Source organism: Chiroxiphia lanceolata, chromosome 19, assembly GCF_009829145.1.
Source record: "Chiroxiphia lanceolata isolate bChiLan1 chromosome 19, bChiLan1.pri, whole genome shotgun sequence".
In the NCBI taxonomy this organism is placed as follows: domain Eukaryota; kingdom Metazoa; phylum Chordata; class Aves; order Passeriformes; family Pipridae; genus Chiroxiphia; species Chiroxiphia lanceolata.
In genome coordinates, this window is record NC_045655.1 from 5138218 (window position 1) to 5150667 (window position 12450).

At 60.2% G+C, this 12450-nt stretch overlaps 1 protein-coding gene across 1 annotated transcript; it reads left to right on the forward strand.

Moving 5' to 3' along the window:
- Positions 1–4544: 4544 nt before the first annotated feature.
- Positions 4545–11757, forward strand: RHBDF2 (rhomboid 5 homolog 2). The gene is made up of 17 exons (XM_032707029.1): positions 4545–4670; positions 4775–4881; positions 5178–5370; positions 5445–5657; positions 6223–6351; positions 6690–6823; positions 7038–7250; positions 7411–7522; positions 7856–7930; positions 8293–8454; positions 8599–8699; positions 9171–9234; positions 9360–9454; positions 9684–9759; positions 10224–10324; positions 10546–10699; positions 11338–11757. The coding sequence occupies exons 1-17, from the start codon at positions 4545–4547 to the stop codon at positions 11755–11757; spliced, it is 2475 nt and encodes an 824-aa protein (XP_032562920.1).
- Positions 11758–12450: the final 693 nt, after the last annotated feature.

A 12450-nucleotide genomic window follows, 5' to 3' on the forward strand; every position in this document is an offset into this window, starting at 1 on the left:
TCCTTCCTCCCGGGGCGTGCCGTGCTCCCAGCCCGCCCGGGCTCAGCAAACCTGCTGCCGTTGCCCAATGTCCTGCCCGACGCAGAATAATGGGAGAGGATGTTCTAATGGCAGCGTGGGCGAGGTGTGTGCTGGCTGCCTGCACACCTCAGGGACTGGAAGGGATCCCAGCACCCACTGGGCACCTGTACTCCGTCTTCCCACCCCTGCCATCACATAGATGGGGACTTAAGCCCCTGTGGGTGCCCATGCTGACCATGTGGCTCAGTGATGAGGGAGAAGGCAGCTTAAAATACCCCCTGAAGCACAGAGGACCTCTCTGGAGACTCAGAGTGAAACCCTGCGTGTTTTGCTGACTGAGTCCATTGCAACAGGGCTGGAACACGTGGGGAGAAGATGGAATATTTTTCCTTTTTACTTCCCCCAATAATATTTTTTCATTTCAAGAGCTGTTTGTGCTAGGCTGCTTCTCTCCAGATCTGAAACTTGAGACTGGAAAATGGTCTAAAGCTCTTCAAAAGGGAGCAGGATGGGGGAAGGTTCTGGGCAGTGGGTTCTCACACAGTCCTCGGGTGTGAGTCCACAGGGGCTCAATGCTCAGAGCAATCACACCAATCGAGTTTCCTATCCAGAGCTCTTAATAACTGTAGGAGCACCTTTTAACGCAGCTCCAGCCTTGAGAGAGGACTTTAACGTGCTTGTGAATCATTTATGGGCAGCAGCAGCAGTTCTGCCTGATGGACTCTTGGGTGTGAGCGGCAGTGCAGGTTGTGGGTGTGTTTGGGGGCTTTGTGGTATTGCTGACCCCTTTCTCACTCCCCTGTGGAGATGGAGAGGGAAGAGCAAGGGCTCCTCATTCTCTGAGTGATGGGTGTGATGGGTGCTTGTGGGCGTCCCACTCCTGTCCCCGCACCCTTGGGTGGCTCAGAGCTGCTTTCTCCTCCAGCTTAGTTGCATTAGCCTGATGCACTGTTATTCCAGCACTGGTAATCTTGCTTCCCCCCACACCAACAGGCTCAGGGAGAGAGACCCTAATCCTTCTCCAAGCATCTATGAACCCTGTGCTGCATACACCCCCCCTCTGACCAGGGCTGCTCTGCAGAGTTGTCTCCAGTGTCTCATACAACAACTGTGCTTGGGTGTCCCAGTTCTGCTCACCTGGCTTTGCTGATGGTCCCTTTGTGTTGCTCAGACCATCCCAGCGTGTCCTGTGGTGACGCCTTGTATGAGCCACATCATGTTTTCCATCACTTTCTTCCTTGGGTGTGCTTCCTTGGGTCAGCATTTGCTGTGATTCACCCCGGGGCTGGGAGCCAGTCCTGGTCACCTTCCTTGTGCCTTGCCTGGTTGAAGACTAAAACCTCATCCCAGTTGCTCCCCAGTGACCCCAACACACCTGCCCTCTTGAGGGGGCATGAGGGCTTCATCCCCTGCTGCTGCTGGAACACGGGCTCTGTCCATCGTGGCTGGATGTCAGGCTTTGGTGAGCTTCAGTGGGCAAGAGCTCTGGGAGGGAAGGTGGTGATGGTGGGGGATTTCTTCTTATTGACCAGACTAGGTGACCCCCCTTCCACCCCCTGCCCGTTTATCACTTCCCATGGGTAATGGCAGCATCCCCAGGGCATGGATATCTTTTACAGCCTGAAGTGACATCATGCTGCCCCAGGACCCTTCTTCCAGCCCAAAGCACAGTTCCTACCAAACTCAGGACATGTTCGTGGGTGCTGAGTCCCATGTCTGTCACCCTCCACTGCTGTCACCCACCTTGTCCCTGTGTTAGAGTGTTTGCTCAGCCATCCCCCTGTGTCAGCTCAGCACGTCCCCTCTCACTTCCCTTTTCTGTCCCCAGGACAGAGCCACCACATCCACCCCGAGCACCCAGGGACTGAGCTGAGGCTCCCTGGGGACCCACAGCACTGCTGCTGCCAGGTCTGCCAGGCAGGGAGCCGTGTTCCTGGTGGCATAGCCCTCCATCCTGGGGCTGTGAGGGTGACAGGGGCCCAGGACCGTGGGGATCCAGACAGCCAAGCTTATGGCAGGCTGGCTCTGGATGGAGGCGCCGGCTGGCCCGTTCTCATGCTGAGCATGCCAGCTCTGGAGAGTTGGGTGCCAGCACCAAACACGTGGGGAGCTGGAAAACACCTGCCCACCACCATCCCCGAGGGATTTCTCTGCCTGGCACAGGGTGAGACTTCTTGTGGCTCAGAGCCTGTGCTTGGGGGGGTGGCTGCTGCCCGCAGCCCATGTGGAAAAGGAGACTTGAGCCCTCGTGGGCTGCTGCCCTCCTCCCCCCTCTTGCCCAGTGCCAAATGTTGCCCTAATGCCCCGAGCCGTGAAAGCCGCTCCGGCCGCGCCGCGTGACCGGACAGCAGGTGCCCGCCGGGCTGTGCCAGCTCCCCCGGGAGCTGTGTCACCTCGGGGCAGGCCAGGACTGCCCCTGCACCCCCCCTGCCTGGGGAGCTGCTGGGGAGCGAGACCAGGATTTTAAACGTGCTACAAACCTGCTCTGCTGGGAAGCCTGGCCAAGGGCTGTCTGGGGTGTGATGGGGGCAATTGGGGGTGGGGTTTTGGGGTTGGGGTGTAAGAATGGGGCTGTGTAAGAATCTGGCTCTGGTTTCGGTGCTTCTGGCTCTGCTGGCTCTCACCACTGAGAGCCATTCCCCAGAGCTGGAGGAGGATAAGGGTGTCCCAAGGATTGCTCTGACCACAGCGTGTTCCCATTCCCAGCTCTCTGGAGCAGCTGGCATCCCAGGCTCATTGCTGGCTGCCCTGGGAGGAAAACAAACAGTGTCTCCAGCTCACCAGCAGGACGGAAAGTTTTGTTTGCTGGGGCTGGCGTTCTCCCAGTTCAGCAGCTATGAAACAGTGAGCATGGCACTTGTGTTTCATGCCCACTCTTCCTGGGTGTCTTGCTTCCCAAGAGCTTTGCGTGGCAGCAACAGGGGAAACCTCCCTGCCTGCCCAATGCTGTTCCCTACCACAGAGCATTGCTGTAAATGGGGGCTTTTCATCTTCCTGCCGCTCTGTGCCAGAGGCTGATCCATGTCCGTGGTGTCCAGCTACCTGCAGCCCTGTCCCCATGGTCCAGGGAGCACTGAGCTCAGCTCTCCCTATCCCAAGATGCTCCTGCAACCCTCTCCTGCTTTCCCATGTGTGGCTTTTCATCACAGCCTCTCTCCCCACAGGCGAGGGGGGAGGAATTCAGCCGTGTCCCAGGGCTCCCGTGCGTGAAGGACAGAGGAAGAGCAAGGCTGCCGTGGGCGTTTGCCATCAAGACACACTGCACAGGATCCCTCTTATGAGGTAAGGAAACCCTGGCGGGAAGCAGCCCCGTCTGAGTCCCCAGGGGAAATTTGGGAGTTGGTTACTCCCAGCTTTGGTGCTGGAGAAGGAGCCCAGCACCCTTTTTAACGCAGGGACAGCAGGCCACCACCTGGCCCAGGAGGGCAGCAATTCCCAGTGGTGCCGCCAGCTCCAGGCTTCTCCGTCCCCAGGGAGCTGGTTCTGGACTTCCACATTCCCATGGACCTGATCCCATGGGCACCCCACGTTCCTAAAGCTAGGCTTTGCTTGTGGTGGAGTTTAAAGGGGAGGATTGTGTTCAGGAGTCCAAGTGCTGGGGGAGCTGCAAACGTGTCCCTGTGCCTGACTCTTGCTTTGGGAATGGGCTGCTGATGGGATCCAGTTGCAGAGGGGGCTGGTGGGATCCCAGTCACTCAGCTGGTTGCTCAAATGATATTTCCTAAGGAGAGTGGAGCCACGGAAGGCTGATTATTGGGATCTCGTGCAGGGAGAGGAACCAGGTTTGTGGATTGAGCTGGCATTTCGCAGCAAGTGGCACTGGGCAAGCACAGCAGGTGACACCATCCCCATGACCATGGCTGTCCCGTGGGGACAAGGGATGCTTCTGAGACCTGTGTGAGTCCCCTGTGCACTGGCACATGGTCAGGGGGACAGGAAGAGGTCAAAGGGGGTTGTGCCTCCCTTTGATTACCCCAATAGCCCCTAATAGGATCTGGGACTCACTCTCTTGTGCTTGAATGGAATTACTTTTCCTGCAAACTCCTGCCTGATAGAGCCAACTGCAGGGGCCCTTGGGAGGGGATTGCTTGAGGAATTAACCACCTCTTGGCTGTTAAGCTTCCCCCTCCTTGCACGTGGTGCCAGGGAGGATTCAGTCTCCCAGCCTGGCATGTGTGTGCACATGCCAGAGGGGAATGTCCTGCATCTCCCCTCCCATGGGGCACCCAAACACGTGGTGGGTCCATGTGGGAACTGTGGTGCCTCTGGGGATGTGGATTGAGTATTTTCAGGCGTTGTCTGTCCCCTGGGTTTTGGGGATGCAGCAACTGGACTGATGGTGGCAAGGTCTCACCAGCACAGCCAATGGCACAGGGGGCTGAGTCTGGTGACCTCCCACTGGTGAGGCTCCAACTCCCACTGGGACCCAGCTTTTCCCCCCACATGAGCTCCTGGGGAGGTATTTCCTCCCCTCTCACTGCCTCCCTGCACCCTCCCAGCCTGCCGACTGCCGCCGGCCCGAGATGTCAGGCGGTGACAAGAACGGGGGCAGCCGCTCCAGCAGCAGCCGCCTGCAGAGCAAGAAGCCCCCCAACCTCTCCATCGTCATCCCGCCCCGGGAGGCGGAGGAGGATGGTGCCCCCAAGGAGGTGAGTGATGGAGCTGCATCTGTCCCATGCTGAGTTTGAGGGGCTGCTGTCCCTGAGGGACCCCCCATGCCCCCCTGTCCCTAACACCCTGCTCTGCCTTCCAGCCCTCCAAGGTCCCCATCTACCGAAAGAGCAAGAGCCTGCAGGAGCCCCGCCTGGAACGCCAGCATGGATTCCGCCGGCAGACTTCCCTGTCCCAGAGCATCCGCAAGTGAGGGCAGGGTGGGCTCCAGCAGTGGCTGGGTCACTTGGAGGGGCCCCTGTCAGGTTGTTGTGAGTACTGGCAGAGGGCTTGGGATGGGAATGGAGAGTCGTGTCTCAGAAGGGAATGCGAGAAGGACTTTCCCCCACTTCCCTTCATCTCCCTACCAGGTCAAAACTGCCCTGCTGCAGGCTGGGCTGAGACACCCCAACCCAGACCACCTGCTAGAGGGGATGCCCGGGTGGAATGGTGGTGTTGGAGTGAGGGGACCAACTGTGTGACAGATGTGCCCACCTTGTGTCCAGGGGCACAGCGGAATGGTTTGGTGTCAGCAGCGACTGGGAGGGGAAGCGCCAGCAGTGGCAGCGCAAGAGCCTGCAGCACTGCAGCATGAGGTATGGCAAGCTGAAGCCTGCCTATCGCGACATGGAGCTGCCCAGCCAGGAGGTGCCCTCCTTCCAAGGCACCGAGTCGCCCAAGCCTGCCAAGATGCCCAAGGTAGAGCTCGGGAGAGGGGGGGTCCTGCTCCCAAGCCTTGCTCTCCCAGCACTGACACCTCTTCCCTCCTGCAGATCGTGGACCCTCTGGCCAGGGGCCGTCCCTTCCGCCACCCCGACGAGACCGACCGTCCCCACACGCCCCACCACGTCCTGCCCCCGCTCACTCCCGGCGTTGTCTCCTTGGCGTCCTTCAACAGCATCCGCTCCGGCCACGCCCGCCTGCCGCGCAGGAAGAGGGAGTCTGTCGCCCACATGAGCTTCAAGGCGGCCGCAGCCCTTCTCCGCGTGAGTTTTGGGAGCCTGGGGCAGCATCATCTTCTTCCTGAGCCAGGTTTCAGCTCTGTCCCTTGCCCATCACCTTTGCTTCCTGGCTGTTGGCTTTACGTGGACACCGCTGCCTCTCCAGGGTGGGTTTGAGAGGCGAGATTGGTGGTTTTTAACCTGAGCTCCACTTAAAAAGGGTTTTGGCGAAAATTGGACAATCTTAGAAAAAAGCAGCTTCTGGGTTCCATCGCTGAGGAGCCAGGAAGCTTCTCAGCAACCTTCTTGCTCCTGATGAGCCCTGGGCAAGCCTTGGGGACGGGTTTGTGGGACTGAGACAAGACAGATTCAGAGGTCACTTGTCATGCTGACTAACATGGCCGTGGCCCAGTGCTGGCTCTGACAAGCGAAAGGCAGCACCTGCTGCCAGCTCCTGCTGCCAGCCCTTCCCACACAGGAGAATATGGTGGCTGACTGGGATTTAATCCTTGCCCCTTGGCTTTGGGGAGGGAAGCTATGAGAAACCCTTGGTGCTGTGAAACCTGAGGGCCTTCTGGCTTCTTACCCTCATTTGCTTCCCCTGCCAAAGGGACGCTCTGTCCTGGAGCCACTGGCTCCCAAGCGGAGGAGCAACAAGAGGAGCTTTGTGTACCCCAGCTTCATGGATGAGGACATGGTGGATGCTGCTGATACCCTGGACTCATCCTTCTTCAGTAAGGCAAGCGACGTTCCATGCCAGCCAACGGGGTGGGGGGCTGTCTCAGTGCCCCTGAAGGGGGGCTGGATGTGGAGCAGGGCTCTCACAAGGACCCCTGTGTCAATGCTTCACCCCGCCCCACGAGCCAGGGCATCGGTGGCTGCTGTGCCCCAGTCTTGGCAATGCTCCTTGGGGGTGCCAGGAAGTGCTGTCACCATCACGGGTGACACCATTTCACGCCCTGTGATGTGCAGTTAATGAGATGTCACCCTCTCCCCCTGACCTGGCAGATGCTCGGTCAGGGGGAGGCTTCTGACCCATGGCACACATCCAAGAACACATATCCCTTCTCCTTCCAGATGGACATGCACGACGAGACATACTCCATGCCCGATGATGTCTTCGAGTCACCACCTCTATCAGCCACGTACTTACGCATGCACCATGTGGGGGAGGATGCCAGGGTGTCCCCTGAGGTGGAGCAGCCCACCTCGTGAGTACCAGCTCTCAGCAGGCGCTGCCCTGCTGCAGGCAGGCCAATGTCCCCAGCCATCCCTGCCACAGGGCACCGGGCACTTCAGTGTGCTCCTGGGAAGGTGAAACCAGGAGATGCTCCCAGCCGTTATCCCAGGGTATCCCTGCGGCCACGGGGTATTTCTCAGCTGGTCCCTTTTGGCAGCTGTGATGGGTTTCTCCTCTCTCCGCAGGCGGGAGGGTGCCCGGCTCGCCTCCGTGTCCGGCGGCGCGGGCGCGGCCCCCCGGCGAGGCAGGCGCATCGCCTCCAAGGTGAAACACTTTGCCTTCGACCGCAAGAAACGCTACTACGGGCTGGGGGTGGTGGGCAAGTGGCTGAACAGGACGTACCGCCGCAGCCTGAGCAGCATGGTGCAGTCACAGCTGGAGATCACCGACAGCCACCGGTGAGGGGGACTGAGGGCTCGGGGATGGGCGCGGGACACCCTGACTCTAACCCAGATGTGTGTCCCCCTCACTGCATGGGGACCAGGGCTTGGGGGGCTGCAGTGTCCCTTTGCCCAGCCATCCTTGAGCTGCTCGGATGTTGGGTCCTGTCCCCTGCAGGCCGTATTTCACGTACTGGATCACCTTTGTGCACATCCTCATCACCTTGCTGGTCATCGGCACCTACGGCATCGCCCCCATCGGCTTCGCCCAGCACGTGACGACAGACTTGGTAAGCTTAAGAGCCATCTTCCTGGGGGGACTGTGACCACCAGTGTCCCAGGGTTTCATGTTCCCTGCAAGAGGTGGGAGCACCCTGGAGAGCTCCTGCTGTTTGAGAGGCTCCATGAAATAGCCAGGGCAGGAGGATGAGCAGCAGCATGTTGCAGCAGCATGTGTGGTGGGGAGCGGAGCTGTTCTCCCTCCAGCCTTGCTGGTGGGACCCAGCAGCCCTTCCCCTTGGATGAAGGGGGCTGCTCAGCCTCTCAGGAGTGGAGGGAGAGGGGGATGCCCCCCCATACCTCCTGTTTCCCCTCTGGGAACTGATCCTGGCCTCTCTTGGCAGGTACTGAGGAACAAGGGGGTCTATGAGAGTGTCAAGTACATCCAGCAGGAAAACTTCTGGATTGGGCCCAGCTCGGTAAGGACGCTGCCAGACCCTTGCCCCTTGATTCCAGGCTCTGCCCTCTGCTCCTCTTGCCCTGAGCTGAGGGGATTCTCTGAGGTGCTCCTCTCCCTGGGGGGGAGAGCTTGACCACATCATTTCAGCCTGCTGCTCTGGTCCCTCAGTGCCCCCATCCCTCTGGGACCTGCAGCATCACAGTGGGGTGGTCAGAAGGGACCCCATCCCCTTCCCACCTGCCTTCCCCCCATTGGGGTAACAGAGACCTGTGTCTATTGCCTGTGGAGACCCCCTGCCCCTGCTGAGCTCTCCCAGGGGGCAGCTGGAGGGAAGGGAGATGTGCAGACAGAGCATCCGCTAGACCGGCATCTCCCTCCCAGATTGACCTGATCCACCTAGGAGCCAAGTTCTCCCCCTGCATCCGGAAGGATCGGCAGGTGGAGCGGCTCATCCAGCGGGAGCGGGACCGGGAGCGCGGCTCCGGCTGCTGCGTCCAGAACGACAACTCAGGCTGCATCCAGACCCTGCCGCAGGACTGTTCGGTGCGTGCTGCTGCCGTGGGCACTGGGAACTGCTGGAGATCCCTGGGGAAAAGGGGGAAAACATCTCTGCCCTGCACAGCACCAGGGCACGGTACATGTGGGGTCAGAGTGTGCATTCCCTCAGTCTCTCCATCCTTCCCACAGGAGACACTGGCGACGTTCATCAAGTGGCCGGGCAGCAACGCACCGGCCATGGGCTCGGGGGAGAAGAGGACATCAGGAGCTGTGTGTCACCAGGACCCCAGGTAGAAGTGGCAGCTGGGCAGAGGTGGCACAATCACCTGGCTGCGTGCAGGACATGGCAGAGGGGCTGCCCAGGGCTGCCTTTCCAGTTTGGATGCCTTGAATCCTCTTGTCCAAGGGGCTCTTGCACACTGTAGGAGAGTGAGAAGGAAGAGGGAATCAGTAGAGAAACTGGGGTGGGGTCTGTCCTAAATGCAAGCAGCAATGGGTGACACTGTTGTGTTGGCTGGTCCCTGTTCTGCTGGGATGGGTGATGCTGGGCAGGGCATCAGTGGGAGTGAGTGCTGTGGGGTTCACCTGCGGAAGGAGCTGCTGTGGGGTGTTTTAGGACACCCCTTGGTGGGCAGGATCCCTCCCGAGCCAGGGAAAGGGACAGGTCCCAGGGCTGTGTTTGTGTGTCTGAGGGCATTGCTAGTCTGCAGGGAGGGATGTCTTAGGGGAACTCACCTGACTCACCCACCTGCTTCCACCAGGACGTGCGAGGAGCCAGCATCCAACCCACCCCACGTGTGGCCGGATGACATCACCAAGTGGCCGGTAAGAGCCCAGTGCCACCATGAGCTGGTGACTCCATAGTGGCAGCAGGCAATCAGCAGGCAGGGGGCTCCAGGCAGAGCATGGGGCTGGACCCTGACCAGGGCTCCTCCCCCTCCTGCTTCTAGATCTGCACCTACGAGACCAAAACCAACCACACAGGCTTCGCCCACCTGGACTGTGAGATCAAGGGCAGGCCCTGCTGCATCGGCACCAAGGGCAGGTGGGTCACAGCGATGGGGGCACCCGGCCCAGCCCCCTCCTCTGCCCTCCTGCCTCATGTTGTCCCATCAGTGTCCAGACTTGTGGCAGGGTAGGGAGGGAGATTATGGAGCCTTGCGGGGTGGGAAGCATGGAGGCAGCAGGACCAGCTACTGGGAGCAGAGGGGGATGCTCAGGGGAGCAGGGAGTGTGCCCTGCCCCGAGCGAGCCCCCTGCCTGCCCTCTGCCAGCTGCGAGATCACGACGCGGGAGTACTGCGAGTTCATGCACGGCTACTTCCACGAGGAGGCAACGCTCTGCTCGCAGGTGAGCAGGGCCAGGGAGGCACAGCCGTGGATCTGGGATGCGATGCCAGCAACCATGCTGCTGCCAGAGTATCCTCTCAGGAACGGGACACGGTTGGGATGGGTGTGAGCAGGAGGGATGCAAAGTACAGGGGCTTGCCCCAGCTATTGGTTGGGCTCCTGCTGGTGTGGTGCAGGAGGAAATGTAGGGCTTGAGCCAGCCTCACCTGGGCAGCGCTGGTGTCCTTGGGAAAGTCACATCCTGGGCAAGAAAACAGCCCTTCAGCATCTCCTCGGGCACTGGGGATGCTCAGCTGCTCCTTTTCCAGCATCTGGGCAATGCAGGTGCCCCACACCACCCAGGGTCCCCCCACAGTTGGCACTCGGCATCACTGGCTGCACATCCCTGTGATCCATCCTTTGCTCCCTGTGGCTCTGGGGTTGGGGCTGAGCCCTCACCACCCCCCCAACCCTCTCCCTTTGCAGGTGCACTGCCTGGATGAGGTCTGTGGGCTCCTGCCCTTCCTCAACCCAGAGGTCCCTGACCAGTTCTACCGCCTGTGGCTGTCCCTGTTCCTGCACGCCGGGTGAGCCACAGCCCCCTGCACCCGCAGGGGTGGGGGAAATGGGGATGGGAGTGTCCATTGGGATGGTCTGGGACCCCTGGTGGGGTGGGAAAGAGGGAAGTGCACCCCCACACTGTGGTGACACGTGCTATCTGTGGAGGGTGCTTTGTAAGGTGTCTTGTACCCTGGGCAGTGGGTGGGAGGGCTGGCCAGGGGTCTCTAACACAGGGTCTGTCCCTCAGCATCCTCCACTGCCTGGTGTCGGTGACCTTCCAGATGACAGTGCTGCGGGACCTGGAGAAGCTGGCGGGCTGGCATCGCATCTCCATCATTTTCATCCTCAGTGGCATCACGGGAAATCTGGCCAGTGCCATCTTCCTGCCCTACAGGGCGGAGGTGAGGCCTGGGGGGGCTCTGTCCACATCACCTTGAACCCAGCCAGCTCCCTGGGGACTAAAGGACATCCTTCCCCATCCCTGTTCTGGCAGGAATTTGGGGAAGGGGCTGGAGCACAGGGCTCACATCCTCTGGCAGGTTTTGCTGCAGGGAGGGTGAGAGGCTGGCACTCTGGTGCCAGGGGGAGACGGTGTCTCTGCCCCACGTGTGGTGTTCGCACATGCCGTGTGTGCCACACGTCGCCACGTGTCCCTGTGTGTGCCGGGTCCCTGGGCAGGCAGATGGCTAATCTGCTGCCAGCCAAACCCTCTCAGGCTTTAAATGAGATCACGCCAAGCGCCCTAATCCCCCCGGGGGTGCGTCAGGATGGGGCTGAGGGGGGCTGTGGTCTGGGAGGAGGTGATGCTTCCTGGCTGCTGAGTCACAGAAAATATCAGCTCTGCCAAAACGGCCCTGATGTGCTCCCTTCCTCTCCCTCCTGTGTCAGGGCTCCCACCCCTGAGCCCCACACAGGAGCCTGCACAGGGATGCAGAAGCCAAATGACTTTTGCAAGGAGAGGAGATGATCCCTGGGGACATGGGGATGTGTCTAGGGTGACATGTGCAGGGTCCAGCCATGACTCTCCCCATCCCTGCAGGTGGGCCCTGCTGGGTCCCAGTTTGGCCTCCTGGCCTGCCTCTTCGTGGAGCTCTTCCAGAGCTGGCAAGTGCTGGAGAAACCCTGGAAAGCCTTCCTCAACCTCTCTGGCATCGTCCTCTTCCTCTTCATCTGCGGCCTCTTGCCCTGGATCGACAACATCGCCCACCTCTTCGGCTTCCTCAGTGGCCTCCTGCTCTCCTTCGCCTTCCTGCCCTACATCACCTTCGGCACGATGGACAAGTACCGCAAGAGGGCCATGATCATCGTGTCCCTGCTGGTCTTCGTGGGGCTCTTTGCCTCGCTGGTGGTCTGGCTCTACGCCTACCCGGTGAACTGGCGCTGGGTGGAGTATCTCACCTGCCTGCCCTTCACCAGCAAGTTCTGCGAGAAGTACGAGCTGGAGCAGGTCCTGCACTGACCCTGCCGGCGGGGACAGGGCTGGGAGAGGATGTTTTCTGTGGGGGAGACAGCAGCAGCTGCTCCAGGATGGGGCAGGCCCTGGGCACAGCTTCATCCTCAGGGATGGTGGGTTTGGGGTCCTGCTCAGTGCTGGGGATGCAGTGGGGAGCAGGCCTGAGCCAGCCCTGCCTTGCACCCCTTTGGGCTGCCTCCTGGTGCTGAAAAGCCATAACTGGTTTGGGGACCGACTCCTGCATGGGGAAAGGGCTGAAGGATGTGGGATTTTGGTGTATCCACAGCCAGGCTGGACTCCCAGCCCGGGGGTGAAGCTGCCAAGGTCTCCAGCCTGTGTCCCTGCCTTCCTGGGCCCTGTCCCACCTCGGTGCCTCTGGGCGCTGCAGCTCATACTGTGAACACGACCCCCTTTTTGCAGGGGCACTTCCTTTTATCCGCAGCTCCTTAGGCCCAGGGTTTCCCCACTTCGGGCTCCCTAGAGTCTCTGTCATTGCTCTGAGATGTTCAGAGCTGAGCTTCAAAGGTATTTTTCAGTCTCGTTCCCCCTGAGGTCCTGAAGGAGGCTTGTGCCTCCCCACCTGACTCCTCACTGGATGGAGAGGCAGGACTTGAGACAGGGGGCCTTATCTTCCCCTTATTTCAGTGAAATTCCCTTTTTGGAAGGGGAGAGGTGGCACAGACCATGTTTGTAGTGCCA